The sequence below is a fragment of the Mastigoproctus giganteus genome, chromosome 9 (assembly GCF_048544385.1).
Source record: "Mastigoproctus giganteus isolate SK-2022 chromosome 9, ASM4854438v1, whole genome shotgun sequence".
Lineage (NCBI taxonomy): Eukaryota > Metazoa > Arthropoda > Arachnida > Uropygi > Thelyphonidae > Mastigoproctus > Mastigoproctus giganteus.
The window spans coordinates 225231888-225253531 of NC_143583.1; the positions used below are offsets into that span (position 1 = coordinate 225231888).

Genomic DNA, 21644 nt, shown 5'->3' on the forward strand with positions numbered 1-21644 from the left:
TTCCATAGCAGTATCTTGCCCTTAATGCCATACTGCTCATCACAAGCTTTCCTAAAATCCAAGTATATAATATCAAAATTATTTTTTGCATCCAGTTCCTTTGTGACCAAATCATAGTATCCAATAAAACTGGCCAGACAAGACTTCCCCTTAACAAATGCATGCTGTGTCAGAATTTTTGTGGATTTACTGGATGATTGTTTTCTACAGCAGCATGTTCGAGAGACAACTAGAGGGAGCAATACTCTTGATCTGATTATCAAAAGTGATTATTCATGCATTAAGATTTTGCAGATAAAGTACCACTAGGTGGCAGTGAACACAGTGTACTGCTGTGGTCTTAACTTAAAGGTGTAACTACCATCAGTGGTAAAGGGAAGGGTTTTTGCTTTCGTAAAGGCGAGTACAGTGGTCTCAGACATTATTTAAATTCTATACGATGGGACCAACTGATGATGTCATGAACAGCAAAATCTAAATGGGAAGCATTCAAGGAATTAATCTTGCAAGCTACTAGGCTTTTCATGCCAACTGAGGAATACTGTTCAAGGTTTAGGCCTAAATGGATGTCAAATGAACTAATGGGACTCGTCGCAGAGAAAAAAAATGCATGGGATGCATTAAATTATCACCTGATAATTTATATGCATCCCATGCATATAAATTAAAAAATATATAAATTATGAACCTGCTGAGGTAGCTGGTTCATCAGTGTAGGTGCAAAATTCACACATGAATTCTGTTGGGAAGTGGAGGACAGAAGCTTATTAAACTCTAACAGGGAGCTGAATAATTTTTTAATAACTGAGAGCAAAGTGAAGGAGAAATTGTTAACTGTGTGGATGGGATCTATCAAGTTATATTAAAGGAGGTCCCCACTTACTGGAGATGTGCAAATGTATCCCCAATTCACAAATGAGGATTAAAGGGCGACTCAAGTAATTACAGACGTGTTATTTTAACTTCTGTTCTGGGGAAAATAATGGAGTCATTAGTTAAAGAAGCATTGCCGGATCTAGACAAGACTGCAGTAATAATTCGGGGCGCCTCCGTAGCCAGGTGGGAAGGAGCAGCAGCAGTGCATAGCACACATTTCTTGATTAAACCGGGGTTCGAGCCCGTCACCACCAAATACGGAGGATGCGGAAAGGTCAGGGAATAACCACCGCATATTCCCGGAGCAATATGGCCTTAGTTGCTAATGCTCATAAAAACCAAATAACAAACTAACAATAACAAGCAGTAATAATTTGACACAGCATAGGTTTGTTAAGGGGAACTCTCGTCTGACCAATTTGAATTGATACTATGATGTTGTCACAAATGAACTGGATGCAAAAAATAATTTTGATATCGTGTAGTTGGATTTCAGGAAAGCTTTTGATTCCGTTGCATTCAGCAGACTACTGTACAAATTGGAGTAGTATGGCATTAAGGGCAAGTTGCTGCTATAGATAAAAGGATTGTTGAGTGCGAGAAGAGAGTGGTAAAAGAAGAGGCACTGCTCTTTGTGGACTAATGTTATTAATGGAGTCTCCTGGGGTTCAGTGATGGGCCCATTGTTGTTTTGCATATTTATCAATGATATTAATGAAGGTATATTAGGTGTAATGTCGAAGTTTGCTTATGATTCAAATGGTTGGTAGGGTTTTTAATGACTGTAATGACAGTATGCTGTTGACTCATGAAAAGTTTAGCAGATGTCCTGAGAAGTGGGAACTAAAGTTTAACATTGAGAAATGCAAAGCACTGCATATGGGTAGCAGTAAGCCCAGAGGAATGTACCAACCGTGAGTGGTACGAAACTTTGGTAGTGGAGAATGAAAAAAACCTTGGGGTAATTGTGCAGTCAGATATGAAGTTTTCTGAGCAATGCAGGCAGGCTACCAAAGCAGATCATGGAGTCTTGTCATTGATGTACAGGAATTTTGCTAGTAGGGATAAGAAGGTGATTATCCCTTGGTATAAGGGGATGGTCAGGCCTCACCTTGAGTACACCATACAGGTCTGCAAGCCTCATTTTAGGAAGGATGTAGAGTTGCTAGAGAGTACAGAGAAGGGCAACAAGACTTTTGAGGAAGGCTTAAGTTCTGCAAATTGCAGTATCTGGAGACACGGTACCTGTGACGTGAACTGATTGATGTGTATGAGCCCTTGAATGGTTTGAACAGGCTCAGTGCTGATGGGATACTTCCTCTTGTTCACATTGCAAATCTGATGGGGGCATGAACTCAAATTGAGGAAAGATAATAGATTTGCATAAATTTGCCCCAAATTTAGTGTTGAGTGGATAGTTGATTGGTGGAACAAACTTCCATCTGTCTTTGTGAAGATGATCCTATTACTTCTTTATTCAATTACTCCATTATTTTTCCTGAACAGAAGTTAAACTAACAGGTCTGTATTTACTTGTGTCACCCTTTGATTCCCCTTTGTGAATTTGGGATACATTTGCACATTTCCAGTCCGTGGGGACCACCTCTGGGTCTAAAGATGCTCTCAAAATTATGGCTAAAGGGGGGGGTACTTATTTCCTTTGCTTCCAACTGGATGATCACCTCCACCCTAGCTGTCTTTTTTATGTTTAACTTCAACAATTTCTCCTCCATTTTGCTCAGTTATTACAAAATCATCTAGCTCCCTGTTAGAGTTTAACAAGCTTCTGGCATCTACTTCCCTACAGAATTCCTAATGTGTGAATGTAGATGCAAAATACTCATTCAGTTTATCAGCTACTTGAATAGAATCATTGATAGTTGAACCATGCATATCAAGAGGACCAATCTGATTCATCCTCTTCTTTCTAGAGTTTTCATAAGTAAAGAATTCTTTGCTGTTTTTCTTGGCATCCTTTGCCAATTTCTTGTAATCTGCCTTTGCCTGCCTAACCTCCTTTGTGACTTGGGTACAGACCAGCTTATATCTATCATAGGCTTCCGTCTCACCTGTTAATTTATATGTATCCCATGCATTTTTCTTCTCTGCCAGATATCTCATTAGTTCGTCTTACATCCATTTGGGCCTAAACCTTGAACAGTATTTCTTAGTTGGTATGAAAAGCCTAGGGGCTTCCAAATAATAATTTTGGAATGTCCCCCATTTTGAATTTGCTGTTGATAACATTGTCAGTTGGTCCCACTGTATAGAATTTAAAAAATATCTGAGACTACTGTCTCAGATATTTTTTAAAACGAAAGCAAAAATCCTTCTCTTTACTCATGATGGTAGTTACATCTTTAAGTAAATCCCACATCAGTACACTGAGACTGCCATCTAGTGGTTCCTTTATCTGCAAATTCTTTATGCATGAATAATCATTGCTGATAATCAGATCAAGAGTATTACTCCCTCTGGTTGCCTCTCAAACATGCTGTTGTAGAATCCAGTCATGCCATAAATCCACAAAAGTCTTGCTAGTGTGTGAGTGACCAGTCTCTCTTAGAGAGAGAGAGATCTAAGTCAACAAGCAATACTATTTGTTTGATTATCAGCAGTGATCCTTTCATTAACAATCTGCAGATGAAAGAGCTACTAGGCGAGACCTACTGGCAAAGACTGAGCAAAGGTCATTTGCTTTTGTAAAGGTGACTACGCAGTTTCAGATAGTTTTTAAATTCTATGCAGTGAGGTCAGCTGATAAAGTGAACATCAGCAAATTTTAAATTGGAAGCACTCAGGAACGTAATTCTAGAAGCTACTAGGCTTTTTATACCAATGAAGAGATGCAATTCAAGACGGTGCCTCTGTAGCCAGGTGGGCAGGAGTGGCAGTGCATAGCACACGCTTCTTGATTAGACCGGGGTTCGAGCCCGTGACCACCAAATACGGAGGATGCAGAAAGGTCAGGGAATGACCACTGCATATCCCCAGAGCAATATGGCCTTAGTTGCTAATGCTCATAAAAAAAAAAAAAAAATAACAAATAACATCAATTCAAGACAGGCCTAAATGGATGTCACATGAACTGTGGAACTTTGTGACACAGTGAAGAAAAATGCATGGAATGAATATAAGTTATCAAGTGATACAAATGCTTGCAGTATACAGGGTGTTTCAAAAATGATGGTCAATAATTTAAAGGTGAAAAGTACAAACTGAAATAAGCAAAAAAGAACATCGGGCTGAAATGAACCGTTTTTGAGATAATGCACATTTTCTGTTAATATCCGCCTCTGACTATGTGAGCACTCTGGGAGGGTAGTCTGTATTGCTGAGACCTTGTACATGCTGGATATGGTAGGGGTACAGTAAGTATCGATGTAAAAATTGTCACGCATTGCTATGACTCAGTACACGCTCTTGCAGAGCAACCCTTCTTGTCGAAATTCCTGGATTTGGTTCTGTTCTTTCTAACATCCTTTCCTCAACATCAGGTGTTATGCTTCTGGACCTATCTACTCATACTCCATGTGCAAAGCGCCCATGTTCTCTAAGGTGTTGATGTACCTTGATGAACGTGCGCCTGTTGGGCTGCCTTCGGCGGGGAAATGCTTCTTGGTACAAACGTGCAGTGCACTGCCGTTGGATTTACCCTACGTGAAGTGCATGTCCGCATACTCTTCGTTGCTGTAACCTCTTTCCATGTTGATTATCCTTTGACAAGTACTAATATGCCTTCTACGTCTCAGAGCATTGGGAAAGGGAGAGAATGAGTATAACCCAACCTAAACAAAAAAAAACTCAGTGGTGAATCCCAACTCTGTACAGTTAACCTTGTCAGTAGTAGATCCCAACTAGAAATGTGCAATATCTCAAAAACAATTCACTTAAGGACCCATGTTTACTAGGCTTTTTTTCATAATGTAGTCTGTACAGTTCACCTTTAAATTATTGAACAAGACTTTTGAAACACCCTGTATATAAACTACTCTGCTATCAATCACAAAGGAGGTTAGGAAAACTAAGGCAGATTTCAAGAAGTCTCTAGCTAAGAATCAAAGCAGCAGACTTTTTACCTATGGAAACACTGGAAGGACCGGGTTGAATCACATTGGTCCACTAGATATGAATGGATTAACTGTTGATGATCTTGCTGTGGTTGATGACAAAGTGAATGGGTATTTTGAATTGTGCCTATATACATTCACACATGAGGATTTTTTTTTTTTTTTTGTGGTGGGATTCTGGAAGTGTGTTAAATTTTAACAGGGAGTTGAATTCTTTTGTGATAACCGAGAGGAAAGTGGTGGAAAAATTGTGGATGCTAAATGTAAAAAAGGCATATGAGGTAGATGGGACTGTAAAATTATATTAAGGGAGGTAAGCTAACCTTTACTGTGATTATGAATTCATTCTTGGTTGCAGTGGCGGTTCCGGTGGATGGGGACATTCAAATGTAAGCCTAATTCATAAAGGGATCAAAGGGTGATATGAGTAATTACAGACTATCTCTTAGCTTTACTTCTACCACAGGGAATATAATCGAGTCACTGGTTAAGAAGTAATGCTGGGCCATTTAGACAGGAATGCCGTTATATTGCAGTCCCAGCATGGATTTGTTAAGGGGAGATCTTGTCTGACCAGTCTGATTGGATACAATAAGATTGGATAGAATAAGAAATGAACTGGATGCGAAAAAATAATTTTGACATTATGTACATAAATTTCAGTTCAGAAAGCTTTTGATGCTCTTGCACATAAAAGACTGGTATCCAAATTGGAGCTATGTGGCGATAAGGACAAGTTACTGCTATGGATAAAGGAAAACAGAGGAGAAATTGTTCATGTTAAATGTAAAAAAAAGGTATATGAGGTAAATGTGAGGGATGGCTGAGTGGGACAACACAGACAGTGGTTATCAATGGGCATTGCTTTTCTTGGGCCAACGCTAACCCCCCCCCTCAGGTTCAGTCAGTGCCCATTGTTGTTTTCCATATGTAGGACACTAATGACAGTATGCTGCTGCAACAGGATTTAGAAAAGTTGAGCAGATGGGCTGAGAGGTGGCAAATGAAGTTTAACATTGACAAATGTAAAGTACTACATGGGAAGCAGTAACCCCAGAGTGATGTATCAACTCTGTGGTACTACACTGACAGTGGTAGAGAACAAAAAGGACCTGGGGGTAATTGTGCAGGCAGATATGGATTTTCTGAGCAGTGCAGATGGTCTGCAAGAGTAGCCCATAGTGTCTTGTCAATGATATTGTTGGCTGATGCTATCGAGGCAGTGTTAGGTGGGTCGGAAAACTGCTAGATTGGGGGGGGGATACAAGGACTAATAGATTAACAGTAGCCACTGGCAGAGGAGAAAGTGATTCTTGCACTCCTTCTATTGGAATGAGCAGCAGCCTGGAAAATAAGATGCAGGATATTTCAGAGACTGCTGGGAATCATGGGGGTACAAGTGAACACATGGGTTGTGTTAGGGTGGCTAAGAGGAAGAACAGGCGCATGTATACTTGCATATACACCAATGCTAGTAGCTAACAAACTAAATGAATATTTTGCATCGACATTCACACATGAGGAGTTATTCAGCGAGGGGAATGCCAGAGGTGTACTCAACTCTAGCAGTAAGCTAAAGAATCTTGTAATAACTGAGAGAAAATGGAGGAGAAATTGTTGAAGATAAACACAAGGAAGGCACCTGGGGTGGATGGGATCTATCCAGTTATATTAAAGGAGGCAGCAAAGGAAGTAAGCAAACCCTTAGCCATAATTATGAGAGCTACCCTTGGACTCAGGGGAGGTACCCATGGACTAGAGATGTACAAATGTGACCCCAATTCACAAGGGAGGTCAAAGGCTGACACAAGTAATTATAGACCTGTGAGTTTAACTTCTGTTCCTGGAAAATTAATGGAGGCACTGGTTAAAGAAGCACTGAAGGATCATCTAGACAAGACTTCAGTTATAGCATTAGCATTAGCATTAGTAGAGGCATTTGATGCAAGAAAGCAAGCTTATGCAGCATCAGCCAAAAAAAAAAAAAAAAAAAAACCCACTTCCACTTCACCCCTCTATTCGTTCAAAATACCTGTCCAGCTGAGCCTTAAACTTATTTAGGCTATCAGCCTCCACCACAAGGGATGGCAGTCTGTTCCACCAACCAACCACCCTCTGGCTAAAGGCAAATTTCCGCACGTCAATCCTACATCTGTCTTTCCTCAATTTGAATTTATGCCCTCTCAGGTGATTTTTTTGAGCTAGAGGAAGAATCCCATCAGCATTGAGCATGCTTAAACCATTCAAGGCTTTATACACCTCTATCAGATCACCTCGCTGGTGCCTAGTCTCTAGACACTGTAATTTGCAAAACTTAAGCCTTTCTTCGTAAGAGCACCCCTTTGTTCCATTCACTAATCTTGTTGCCCTTCTCTGTACTCGTTCCAGCAGCTCTACGTCCTTCTTGAAACGAGGCCTCCAGACCTGTGTACAGTACTCTAGGTGTGGCCTGACCATTGCCTTATACAAGGGAATAATCACCTCCTTATACCTGCTGGAAAAATTCCTGTATATCATTGACAATACTCCAAGAGCTACTCTTGCAGCCCGTCTGCACTGCTCAGAGAACTTCATATCTGCCTGCACAATCACCCCCAAGTCCCTTTCATTCTCTACCACTGTCAGTGTAGTACCACAGAGTTGATACGTTGCTCTGGGGTTGCTGTTTCCCATGTGTAGTACTTTACATTTGTCAATGTTAAACTTCATTTGCCACCTCTCAGCCCATCTGCTCAACCTTTCCAGATCCTGTTGCAGCAGCATAGTGTCAGTAGTGTCCTTGACAACCCTGCCAACCTTTGTATCGTCTGCAAACTTGGACATTAAGCTTGATATACCATCATCAATATCATTTATAAATACAGAAAACAATAATGGACCCAATACTGAGCCCTGAGGGACTCCACTAATAACATTAGTCCACGATGAGCAGTGTCCATTGATTACCACTCTCTGTCTTCTCCCCCTCAACCACCCCTTTATCCATAGCAGCAATTTGCCTCCAATGTCACACTGCTCCAATTTGTGTAGCAGTCTTCCATGTGCAACAGTATCAAAAGCCTTTCTAAGATCCAAGTATATAATATCAAAGTTATTCCCTGCATCCAGTTCTTTTGTGACTGCATCATAATATCCAATCAAGTTGGTCAGGCAAGACTTCCCCTTAACAAAACCATGCTGTATCTGAGCTATAATGAAGTCTTGTCTAAATGATCCTGCAGTGCTTCTTTAACCAGTGCCTCCATTAATTTTCCTGGAACAGAAGTTAAGCTCACAGGTCTATAATTACTTGTGTCAGCCTTTGATCCTCCTTCGTGAATTGGGGTCACATTTCCAGTCTATGGGTACCTCCCCTGAGTCCAAGGAAGCTCTCATAATTATGGCTAAGGGTTTGCTTACTTCCTTTGCTGCCTCCTTTAATATAACTGGATAGATCCCATCCACCCCGGGTGCCTTTCTTGTGTTTATCTTCAACAGTTTCTCCTCCACTTTACTCCCAGTTATTTCAAGATTCTGTAGCTTACTGCTAGAGTTGAATACACCTCTGGCATTCCCCTTGCTGAATAACTCCTCATGTGTGAATGTCGATGCAAAATATTCATTTAGTTTGTTAGCTACCTGAGCAGATCATCAACAATTGACCCATCAATATCAAGTGGACCAATCTGATTCATCCCCTTCCTTCTAGAGTTTACATAAGTAAAGAACTCTTTGCTGTTTTTCTTTGCATCCCTTGCCAAGGATTTCTCGTAATCTGCCTTCGCCTGCCTAACCTCCTTTGTAACTTGGTTGCATATCAACTTGTATCTATCGTAGGCTTCTGTGTCATGTGTTAATTTGTAAGTATCCCATGCATTTTTCTTCTCTGCCATATGCCTCATTAGTTCATCTGACATCCATTTTGGCCTAAACCTTGAACAATATTTCTTAGTTGGTATGTAAAGCCTAGTAGCTTCCAAGATAAGTTCTTTGAATGCTTCCCATTTTGAATTTGCTGTTGGTAACATCATCAATTGGTCCCACTGTATAGAATTTAAATACTGTCTCAGTCCATCGTAGTCGCCTTTACGGAAGCAATAACCCTTCCCTTTACCCCTAATGGTAGTTATCTCTTTCAGTAAATCCCACTTCAGCACACTGTGATCACTGCCACCTAGTGGTTCATTTATCTGCAGATTCTTAATGCATGAAGAATCACTGCTGATAATCAAATCAAGAGTATTACTCCCTCTAGTTGCCTCCCGAACATGCTGATGTAGAAAACAATCATCCAATAAATCCACAAAAGCCCTGCTAGTGTGTGAGTAACCAGCCCCCAAATTCCAGTCAATATCTGGGAAATTAAAATCTCCCATTATAAGACTCTCTGATTTACTGGCCCACTCTATTTCCCTGTACAGTTCCTTATTATACTCATCAGAGTCATTAGGCCTATAGCACACTCCTACTCTCAATTTTGATCTCCCAATGCTTATGTCACACCAAACTGACTCAACACTGCACTGTCCAGCAATGTCGACTGGCTTCACTTCCTTGGTTTTTATGTGTTTCTTAACTAATAGCATAACCCCTCCCCCCCTTCCTATCCTGTCTATCCTTTCTGTAGACGTTGTACTCCCCGAATTGCAGTTCTGCATCCCTTATATCTGTGTGACACCACGTCTCTGATATCCTAACAATAGCTCGGACACAGCATGGTTTTGTTAAGGGGAAGTCTTGCCTGACCAATTTGATTGGATACTATGATGCAGTTACAAAAGAACTGGATGCAGGGAATAACTTTGATATTATATACTTGGATCTTAGAAAGGCTTTTGATACTGTTGCACATGGAAGACTGCTGCACAAATTGGAGCAGTTTGGCATTGGAGGCAAATTGCTGCTGTGGATAAAGGGGTGGTTGAGGGGGAGAAGACAGAGAGTGGTAATTAATGGACACTGCTCATCATGGACTAATGTTATTAGTGTAGTCCCTCAGGGTTCAGTATTGGGTCCTTTATTGTTTTCTGTATTTATAAATGATATTGATGATGCTATATCAAGCTTAATGTCCAAGTTTGCAGACGATACGAAGGTTGGCAGGGTTGTCAAGGATACTACTGACACTATGCTGCTGCAACAGGATCTGGAAAGGTTGAGCAGATGGGCTGAGAGGTGGCAAATGAAGTTTAACATTGACAAATGTAAAGTACTACATATGGGAAACAGCAACCCCAGAGCAAAGTATCAACTCTGTGGTACTACACTGACAGTGGTAGAGAATGAAATGGACCTGGGGGTGGTTGTGCAGGCAGATATGAAGTTCTCTGAGCAGTGCAGATGGGCTGCAAGAGTAGCTCATGGTGTATTGTCCATGATATATAGGAATTTTTCTAGCAGGGCTAAGGAGGTGATTATTCCCTTGTATAAGGCAATGGTCAGGCCACACCTAGAGTACTGTATACAGGTCTGGAGGCCTCATTTCAAGAAGGATGTAGAGCTGCTGGAACGAGTACAGAGAAGGGCAACAAGATTAGTGAATGGAACAAAGGGGTGCTCTTACGAAGAAAGGCTTAAGTTTTGCAAATTACAGTGTCTGGAGACTAGGCACCAGCGAGGTGATCTGATAGAGGTGTACAAAGCCTTGAATGGTTTGAGCATGCTCAATGCTGATGGGATTCTTCCTCTTGCTCAGAATAATCACCTGAGAGGGCATAAATTCAAATTGAGGAAAGACAGATGTAGGATAGATGTGCGGAAATTTGCCTTTAGCCAGCGGGTGGTTGGTAGGTGGAACAGGCTTCCATCCCTTGTCGTGGAAGTTGATAGCCTAAATAAGTTTAAGGCTCAACTGGGCAGGTATTTTGAACGAACAGAGGGGTGAAGTGGAAGTGGTTATTTTTTATTTATTTATTTTACTTTATTATTATTATTTTTTTTTTTTTGGCTGATGCTGCATAAGCTTGCTTTCTTGCATCAAATGCCTCTACTAATGCTAATGCTAATATACAGGAATTTTTCTAGCAAAGATAAGGAGGTGATTATCCCCTTGTATAAGGCAATGGTCAGGCCACACCTTGAGTACTGTATACAGGACTGGAGGCGTCATTTTAAGAAGGATGTAGAGCTGTTGGAACGAGTACAGAGAAGGGCAACAAGATTAGTGAATGGAACAAAGGGTTGCTCTTACGAAGAAAGGCTTAAGTTTTGCAAATTACAGTGTCTGGAGACTAGGCACCTGCGAGGTGATCTGATTGAAGTGTATAAAGCCTTGACTGGTTTGAGCATGCTCAGTGCTGATGGGATTCTTCCTCTTGTTCAGAATAATCACCTGAGTGAGAGGGCATAAATTCAAATTGAGGAAAGACAGATGTAGGATAGATGTTCGTAAATTTGCCTTTAGCCTGCGGGTAGTTGGTTGGTGGAACAGACTTCTATCCTTTGTTGTGGAAATTGATAGCCTAAATAAATTTAAGGCTGAGCTGGACAGGTATTTGGAACAAAGGGAGGAGTGAAATGGGACCAGGTTTTTTTTTTTTTTTTTTTTGGCTGATGTTGCATAAGCTTGCTTTCTTGCCTCATATGCCTCTGCTAATGCTAATACATTGAAAAAGTTCCTGGAATTGCATGCTGGTATTTAAATGGTTTGTGCTACGACTATAAGATTTCATTGGACATTGACCTTGGTGCTCACACATGCCAAGTGAGAATTGGCACGTCCTCTTCATTCCTTTCTCACAGCTGATTGATTGCAGAACGTCACAGTTTGAACAGCGTGTTAACATGAAGTTCTTTAGACTTGGAAAAGTGTTAAAGAGATGCTGCAAGCATTACAGAAAGTTTATGGTGATAATGATTTGAAGGAAAGAGTTTACAACTGGTTTAATTGTTTTAAAAATGGGCAGGATGCATTGGAAGATGAATTCACTGTGGATGCCCTGAAACGTCCTGTCATGAAATGATGAAAATGTCACGAAAGTGAATCAACTCATCTGAAATGATAGGCGAGTGACTGTTGTTGAGATTGCCCATGAAGTTGGACTGTATATAGCATTAGTGTACATGCACCTGTTCTTACTCTTAGTTACCCTAACATTGTCCACATATTTACTTGTTCCATGATTACTGAGAGCAGTACTTGAAATCCCTGACACCTTGCTTTCCAGGTCTATTCCTTTTTGCACTGTATATTTTTCATTTCCCTGAAAATACAGTCATCGACAATAACTACTTCTTGTGGGATCAGTGCATTTTGCCTTGGGGACTATTGCTGTTTTGGCAGATGCACAAGTTTAAGCTTTACGATTGAGTTGGGTAACTGAGCCCAACTCATTGGCAGAGCTTTGTGCTCCCCCCTCCATTTTAATTCCTTCTAGTATTGTGGTGATTAATTGTTATCCTCCTCCTTATAACTGTTTCGTTAAAAATTTACTTAACATTATCATGGTTTTATAGCATTTCTTCATCTTAATTCATTCATAATGAACAAATAATCATAAAATATATCTTTTTAAACAAATAACGTTCTCATAGGTTCTGAAATGTGTATATTGTGATGTTAATTTTTTGTGTGATAAGTGCAAACACTTCCTTTTATTTATTTTTATTCATGTATTTTTTTAGCTGTTGCAAGTCTGCCGCCAAAATAATTGGAGAAGCTGAGAAATGCTGCTTGGATGGAGATGAAGAAAAAGCATATTTCTGTTTCATGATGTTTCTAGAACTCATTAATAAAATTAGGCAGAGTCGAGATTTTGAAAAATTTAAGATAGTATGTTTTTTTTTTGTATAGATATTTATTGTAAAATATCAAATTTTTATTATATTTTGGTGTGTTATTTATACATATATATATTTTTATATATAGTTTGTTCCAACAGTCATAAAAGAACCACTAGGTGTCATTGCTCACAGAGTACTGATGTGGCATTTACATAAAGATGTAACTACCATCAAGAGTAAAGGGAGGTTTTTTTTTTTTTTTTGTAACGGAGACTACAGTGGTCTCAGATAGTTTTTAAATTCTATGATGTGGACCAACTAATGTTACCAACAATAACCATCTGAATGGGAAGCATTCAGGGATATAATCATAAAGCTACAGGATTTTCATACCTACTAAGGTATGAAAATAAGGTATAAATGAAAATAAGACGTTGCAGAGAAGAAAAATGCATGTGCTGCATATAAATTATCAGATGATACAGATGTCCATGGAAGATATAAACCAGTCTGCAGTCAAGTTAAAAAGGAGGTTAGGCAAGCCAAGGCAGATTACGAGAAGTGTCTGGCAAAGAATGCCAAGAAAATCAGCAAAGACTTCTTTATATATATTAATGGTAGAAGAAAGGGTTTGAATCACGTTGGTCCACTTGATATCGATGGGTCAACTGTTGATGATCCTGCTCAGGTAGCTAACAAACTAAATGAATATTTTGCATCGACATTCACACATGAGGAGTTATTCAGCGAGGGGAATGCCAGAGGTGTATTCAACTCCGGCAGTAAGCTAGAGAATCTTGTAATAACTGAGAGTAAAGTGGAGGAGAAATTGTTGAAGATAAATACAAGAAAGGCACCTGGGGTGGATGGGATCTATCCAGCTATATTAAAGGAGGCAGCAAATGAAGTAAGCAAACCGTTAGCCAAAATTATGAGAGCTTCCTTGGACTCAGGGGAAGTACCCATGGACTGGAGATATGCAAATGTGACCCCAATTCACAAAGGAGGATCAAAGGGCGACACAAGTAATTATAGACCTGTTAGTTTAACTTCTGTTCCCGGAAAATTAATGGAGGCACTGGTTAAAGAAGCACTGTAGGATCATCAAGACAAGACTTCAGTTATAGCTCAGTCACAGCATGGTTTTGTTAAGGGGAAGTCTTGCCTGACCAATTTGATTGGATACTATGATGCAGTCACAAAAGAACTGGATGCAGGGAATAAGATGCAGGGAATAACTTTGATATTATATACTTGGATCTTAGGCTTTTGATACAGTTGCACGTGGAAGACTGCTGCACAAATTGGAGCAGTGTGGCATTGGAGGCAAATTGCTGCTATGGATAAAGGGGTGGTTGAGGGGGAGAAGACAGAGAGTGGTAATCAATGGACACTGCTCATCGTGGACTAATGTTATTAGTGGAGTTCCTCAGGGTTCAGTATTGGGTCCATTATTGTTTTCTGTATTTATAAATGATATTGATGATGGTATATCAAGCTTAATGTCCAAGTTTGCAGACGATACGAAGGTTGGCAGGGTTGTCAAGGACATTACTGACACTATGCTAGTGCAACAGGATCTGGAAAGGTTGAGCAGATGGGCTGAGAGGTGGCAAATGAAGTTTAACATTGACAATTGTAAAGTACTACATATGGGAAACAGCAACCCCAGAGCAACGTATCAACTCTGTGGTACTACGCTGACAGTGGTAGAGAATGAAAAGGACCTGGGGGTGGTTGTGCAGGCAGAAATGAAGTTTTCTGAGCAGTGCAGATGGGCTGCAAGAGTAGCTCATGGTGTATTGTCGATGATATATAGGAATTTTTCTAGCAGGGATAAGGAGGTGATTATTCCCTTGTATAATGCAATGGTCAGACCACACCTAGAGTACTGTATACAGGTCTGGAGGCCTCATTTCAAGAAGGACGTAGAGATGTTGAAACGAGTACAGAGAAGGGCAACAAGATTAGTGAATGGAACAAAGGGGTGCTCTTACGAAGAAAGGCTTAAGTTTTGCAAATTACAGTGTCTGGAGACTAGGCACCAACGAGGTGATCTGATAGGGGTGTATAAAGCCTTGAATGGTTTGAGCATGCTCAATGCTGATGGGATTCTTCCTCTTGCTCAGAATAATCACCTGAGAGGGCATAAATTCAAATTGAGGAAGGACAGATGTAGGATAGATGTGAGGAAATTTGCCTTTAGCCACCGGGTGGTTGGTTGGTGGAACAGACTTCCATCCCTTGCCGTGGAAGTTGTAGCCTAAATAAGTTTAAGGCTCAGCTGGACAGATATTTCGAATGAACAGAGTGAATTGGAAGTGGTTATTTTTTATTTATTTATTTATTTTTTTTTTTTTTTGGCTGATGCTGCATAAGCTTGCTTTCTTGCATCAAATGCCTCTACTAATGCTAAAGGCTTTCAGCATATAATCGTCCCTATTGTGTTTGGGCAGAATTGCAGAAATATACACGTTGTGACCTAAGATGCAACATTTTTTCAGCATAGTCCTATATTTATCCAAAAGATGGTCAATATTTGCCTGTTTAATATCATTAGCTTCTACATGAATAATAATGCTCTCTGTACTTTCCTTAAAATTTGATAAACTGTTGGTAATATCATCAATTTGGCTATTGTAGTTTTAAATGTTTTTCACCAACCTTATGTAGAAATAAAACACAAAGAAAACGAAAACTGGAATCTTGATTTATAATATTTACAATAAATTATATTTAACTTTACAACTAAAATATATAAAATATACATTAAAATATACTGGGTTAAGAACAATAAAATACATTAAAATATACTAAATTAAAATCGATAAAACCAAAGCTTTCGAAGGCTCCTGCCTTCTTCTTCAGCGGTATTTTCTTTGTTCTGCGGTGCGTCTTTAAATGCCAGCAGGTTCACGGTACATTCATTCCGATTCCGTAACACAAGAGAACGGAACACGTGGGAATGAAACACGTGATGAGTACCGTGAACCTGCTGGTATTTAAAGACGCACCGCAGAACAAAGAAAATACCGCTGAAGAAGAAGGCAGGAGCCTTCGAAAGCTTTGATTTTATCAATTTTAATTTAGTATATTTTAATGTATTTTATTGTTCTTAACCCAGTATATTTTAATGTATATTTTATATATTTTAGTTGTAAAGTTAAATATAATTTATTGTAAATATTATAAATCAAGATTCCAGTTTTCGTTTTCTTTGTGTTTTATTTCTACATAAGGTTGGTGAAAAACATTTAAAACTACAATATGAACATACCCAACCTCAGAGGCCTGTTTGAAGAATCAATTTGGCTATTGGAAAACACTCTGGTTCTGAACCACATATCTTTATTACAAAAAAATTTTACTTGTTTTCCTGACAATAGAGTCTTCTAATAAACTAAATCACCTTCGACCAGAGCAGTCTGCACTTTACTTTTCTTTTCTGGGATTCAAATTGGGGGGTATCACTTGGCAGGTCACGAGATACTTGTGTCCCTCTCTGATGAGCTCCTGGTTATGTTTGTTTCTAGAGTAAGCACTCATTTCTTCAGTGACTCAAATTTTTCTCATAATGCTCCAAGTTCTAATTTCAGATCAGTATACTTCTTACATCTGGTGCAAAGAAAAGAATCTTCAGTTGAGCTAGGTCTATCTACTACACCAGTATTAGAATACGTGCCGTAGGCTATACAAACGACAAAGTCGTGACTCACACTGGATGTGCCTGCAGGCATTTCTGTCGGAATTACTATGTCCTTGAATTTTGATTTGTAGAACTGGAAGACTAACATTGACAAATGCAAAGTACTGCATATAGTTAGCAGTAATCCCATGGTTATCATTGACAAGACTTCATGACCTGCCCTGGCAGCCTGTCCGCACTGCTCTGCGAACTTCATATTTGACTGCACAATTACTCTTAGGTCGTTTTCACTTTCCACTTCCCTGAGTGTAGTACCACACAGTTGGTATGTGTGTAGCCGACCGGGCTAGCTGAGTGGGTAAAGTACCTGCCCAGCAACCCAAAGGTCGCGGGTTCGATTCCCGCCTCGGGCTTGGATCAAAGTACTGCAAAAACCTTGGGAGGTGCAATATGGCCACAGAAGCCGATGCGCCAACAACTACCAAATCAAAAAAAAAAAAAAAAAAAAGTTGGTATGTTTTTCTTCGGTTATTGCTACCCATATGCAGTACTTTGCATTTATCAATGTTAAAACTTCTCAGCCCATTTTCCCAACTTATCTAGATCAGTTGGAGTAGCATACTGTCCTTACTGTCGTTAATAACCCTGCCAACCTTTGTATCATCTTCAAACTTGGACATTAAACCTGAAATACCGTCATCAATATCATTGATACAAAACAACAATGGGCCCAGCACCAAACCCTGGAGAACTCTATTAATAATATTTGTCCAAGAAGAGCAATGTCCATTGATTACCACTCTCTTTAGTCTCCCACTCAACTATCCTTTTATCCATTGTAGCAACTTTCCCTTATTGCCATATCTCTCCAATTTGTACAGCAGTCTTCCATGTGCAGGCCCCGGGTGCCAACCATTATAGTGATCAAGAGATTTTTTGAGTGATTTCTAGAGCGTTTTCTCAAAGATATAGTTCTGTTTCAGTTATAAAAGTTTTCTTACTTTCCATTAATTAATAGGCAACTTAGTTTTACAAATCGTAAGCAAGTTTCAGAAAGGAAAAAACACCTTTCTTCTTTTTTCCTTTAAATTAACGTACTAACTTTTATTCTGCTTGGTCACTCTTGCGGCACTGCTCCTGCCTCCCTGTGGTGGGGCCCGTAACCTGTGAGAAGAAATCCACTCTCCCAGGGCTGAAAGGAGCAAAGATGGATAGTAGATCCCCCTTTAGAGTCATTGAGCTCAAGACGAGACACAAATGACAATGAAAATGACTTCTCTCAACCCAACTCTCCTCTTGAGGGCTGAGAACAACCCTCAAGAGGAGATACCATTCATTCCTCATTCTCCACTCTCTCTCAGACCAGCCTCTGAGTAAGTTATCACCATTCCTTATTCAGAAATGTATTGAGTCTGTTGCAGGTTCATCGAAAACGGTAAGGCGACTTCAGTCCGGGGATATTCTGGTAGAGACCACTAAATCTCAACATTCTGCAAAGTTATTAAAGCTGACTACCTTTGGTGGACAACCAGTAAAGGTTACTCCCCATGCCACACTAAACTCCTCAAAGGGAGTAATTACAGAATGGGACTTATTAAATGTATCAGAGGAGGAAATAGTCCAAGAGCTTCGTGAACAAAAAGTAATCCAAGCAAGGAGAATCCTGACTCAGAAAGATGGTACTCGTTGCCACAAGGAGTATAATCCTCACTTTTAGCTCTCCTATTCTACCAACATCTGCTAAAGCAGGCTATCTTCATTGCCGTGTCCGTCCTTACATCCCGAATCCAATTAGTACTGTAAGTGCCAAAAATACGGACACTCCCAAACTGTGCATGTAGAGGTGAGGCAATATGTTCTAATTGTGGAACAAAGGATCATAACCAATCTGAATGCACTGCTACTTCTCACTGCCCAAACTGTAAAGGTAATCACCCGGCTTTTTCCAAAATATGCAAATTATGGAAACAAGGGAATAAAATCCAAAAATATTACATCAATATACACAGAGGCGAGAAGACAAATACTCAAAACAGAACCAAAGCATACATATGTCACTGCTTCTAAACAATTTCAGTCAATAGGTATCCAAACAGATGTTACAGTTCCTCCAAATATATCCATCGCTGATTGGGCATATTCCTTGCTCTCTGCTTCCAAACAGTATCCTTCACAACAGAAAGCTGAACAAGCCAGTAACACCCCAATTACCATTCCAGCCAATGTGCCTCAAACAGCAAAACCAAAAGTGGCAGAAACTAAGGTACTGAACCCACCAGTTTCAACGGGAATGGATGTGACCAACACAATGAATCAGACGATAGTATATTAGAAATGAATGCGACCGATGAGATGGACATCGCATGTCCCTACTTTCCAAAGAAAAAGAAAGAGAAAGCAAAATTGGATCGATGCAAGCAAGTTTCAACTAAAAAACAGTCAGAAACAAAAATAAACAACAAAACCACTTAATGGAAAGATTCCTCCAATGGAATTGTGGAGGCTTTCGCAATACAAACGATTTATATGATCTCATCGACCGGTATGATATAGCAGGCACATCCCTACAGGAAACTTACCTAAATGCACGAGTATGTCCCACCATTAAAAATTATACCATCTTCAGACGAGGTAGGAGTATAGACTCACCAGTCCATGGAGGAGTGGCAGTTCTTGTGAGAAACAACATTCCATCAAAACATATTGCTCTTCAGACTACTTTTGAAGCAGTAGCAGTGCATATTGCAATTGGTATCACTCTTACACTAGTGTCAATATATATCCCTCCTAATTTCTCATTCTCTTCAGATGACCTAGAAAAATCTAATAGACCAGCTACCATCTCCATTCTGTTTGCTCGGAGACTTCAATGCATGGCCCCGAGTGCCAAGCGAGTGACTAGAGCGATTCCTAAGTGATTTTGAAAGCGATTTACTTAAAAGAGTGGTTGATTATAGTATAGAGTTATTTTTCTAAAGTTATTTAATTTTGCTCTTCTGAAGTAAAGAATTTAGCTCACTTGACAGAAAGACAAGACACTTTCTTTTTGTATATAGGAATAATTTATTAACACACTAACAACTAATCTCTCCTTATCTCTTGGTCACTGGTGGCACTGCTCTTGCCTCCACGTGGCGGGGCTGGAAACCTGGGAGGAGAAATCCATTCTCCCAGGGCTAAAAGGAGCAATGACGGAAAACACAAAACAGTCCAGCTGTGGATCTACTGATCCAGATCTAGATAGGCATGACCCAGATCATGACTTAAACCCATCCCATGCCAAGAGTCAAAAAAAAGAAGGGACAGATTATTCTGCTCCTCTTTTTTTAATATTGCATTCCTCCACAGACCAACCAGAGTAAGTTATCTCCGTTTTTGATTCAGAAATGTCTCGAAAATGTGGCTGGCCCTCCAAAAATGGTTTGCCGATTAAGATCTGGAGATTTATTATTGGAGATGAATGAACACAGACATGCTGAGAGACTCCTGAAAATTTCTACCTTTGGTGGAATTCCCACAAAGGTTACCCCGCGTGCCACCTTGAACTCCTCTAAAGGGGTAATATCAGAATGGGATCTCCTAAATGTATCAGAAGATGAACTTGTCCATGAATTAAACAACCAAAATGTAATCCATGCAAAAAGAATTTTTATCAAAAGAGATGGAGAGCCTGTCCCTACTTGTACAGTCATACTGACGTTTAAAACATCAATTCTTCCCACAACTATAAAAGCTGGATACCTCAGATATCATGTTCAACTATACATTCCCATTCCGGTACTGTGCTTCAAGTGCCAAAAATTTGGTCATTCGCAAACTGTATGCAAAGGTGTAGTCACTTGTGCTGCTTGTGGGTCTAAAGAACACACACATACTGACTGTAACAAGGAAACTCAAAACTGTCCTAGCTGTCATGGTAATCATTCTGCCTTCTCTAAGGACTGCGATCAATGGAAACGATAGAAGAATATTCAGAAATATAAAATAGAGCATAAGGTGTCATATCAAGAGGCAAAAAAACACTTTGCAACTCCTGTTAAATCATCTACGTATGCGTCAGTTACTCAACGACTATGCTCAGTATCAACTCAAACTGACTGTTCAGTCCCTCCAAATATCTCTATATCTGGTTGGGCTAAATCAGTTCTTTCTTCATCAAAGGAACAATCTCCCCCCCAGATATGCAACTCAAGAAGTAAATACACCAGTGACAATACCTCCAGATAAGAATCCCAATCAGCAACAGAAAGAACAAATCAAGAGCTCTGAAAGAACTGATAGATACAAACTCAGATCTGAAACCATGGACATAGATGAAAAAGCAGGCGAATACGATACAGTTCTTGAAATTCATCCAGAAGATGAGATTGACACAGGCAGACCAGTTTTCTCAAAGAAGGAAAAGGCAAAAATAAATAGGTGTAAGCAGACTACTTTACAGACATTAGCAGACACCAGTTAAAACCAAACAATGAGTACAGTTATTCAGTGGAATTGCCTTGGCCTCTGTGCTAACTTAGATGACTTTTACGATCTATTAAATAAATATAAGCCTGTTGCAGTATGCATTCAAGAAACCAATCTCAAAAATACAGTATCTATGACAATTAAGCATTATACTATATATAGAAAAGATAGAAGTTCCTTTAATTCAGTTCATGGAGGAGTAGCAGTCATAGTGAACTCTGTTATTCCCTGTAGACCTATCCCCATGCAAACATCTTTAGAGGTGGTTGCAGTTCGTGTCACCATTGGTATAACAGTAACATTAGTTTCGTTGTATCTATCACCAAACCATACATACACCATTGCTGATTTAGATGATATAGTAAAGCAAATACCTGTTTCCTTTTGTATTATGGGTGACTGGAATGGCCATCACCCCCTATGGGGTTCCCAACATCTTGACTCTAGAGGACAGATAATAGAAAAATTTTTAGATAAACATAATCTAACTATTCTAAACACTGGTGATCACACATACGTACACTCTCCATCTGGCTCAAGTTCAGCTATTGATCTTTCAATATGCTCCCCAGCGATATTTCCTATCATAGACTGGACTGTTATTGATAACCCTCGTGGTAGCGATCACTTTCCTATAATCTGTACTTTAAGTTCAAGTTCTCCTCCCCAGAGAGACATTAGGACAACCTGGAAATTTGACAAGGCTAACTGGACTAAATACCAGGAAATAGCTCAGATAGATACTTCCATCATTACAACCCTCACAATTGATTCTGCAGTCAGGTACATTACACAAAAAATAATGAAAGCATCCGAGTCTGCTATTCCAAAATCATCATCGAAAATCCGGCTTCATCCAAAAATGTCGTGGAATGAAGCATGCA

At 39.7% G+C, this 21644-nt stretch overlaps 1 protein-coding gene across 1 annotated transcript in view; it reads left to right on the top strand.

The window, feature by feature from the left end:
- The window catches only part of LOC150081141 (ubiquitin carboxyl-terminal hydrolase 8-like), a 581739-nt gene that overhangs the window by 23707 nt on the left and 536388 nt on the right, over positions 1-21644 (top strand). Inside the window, exon 3 of the mRNA XM_090381373.1 lies at positions 12549-12696. Coding sequence (XP_090237499.1) covers positions 12549-12696 — 148 coding nt within the window. The remainder of the gene's footprint in view (positions 1-12548; positions 12697-21644) is intronic.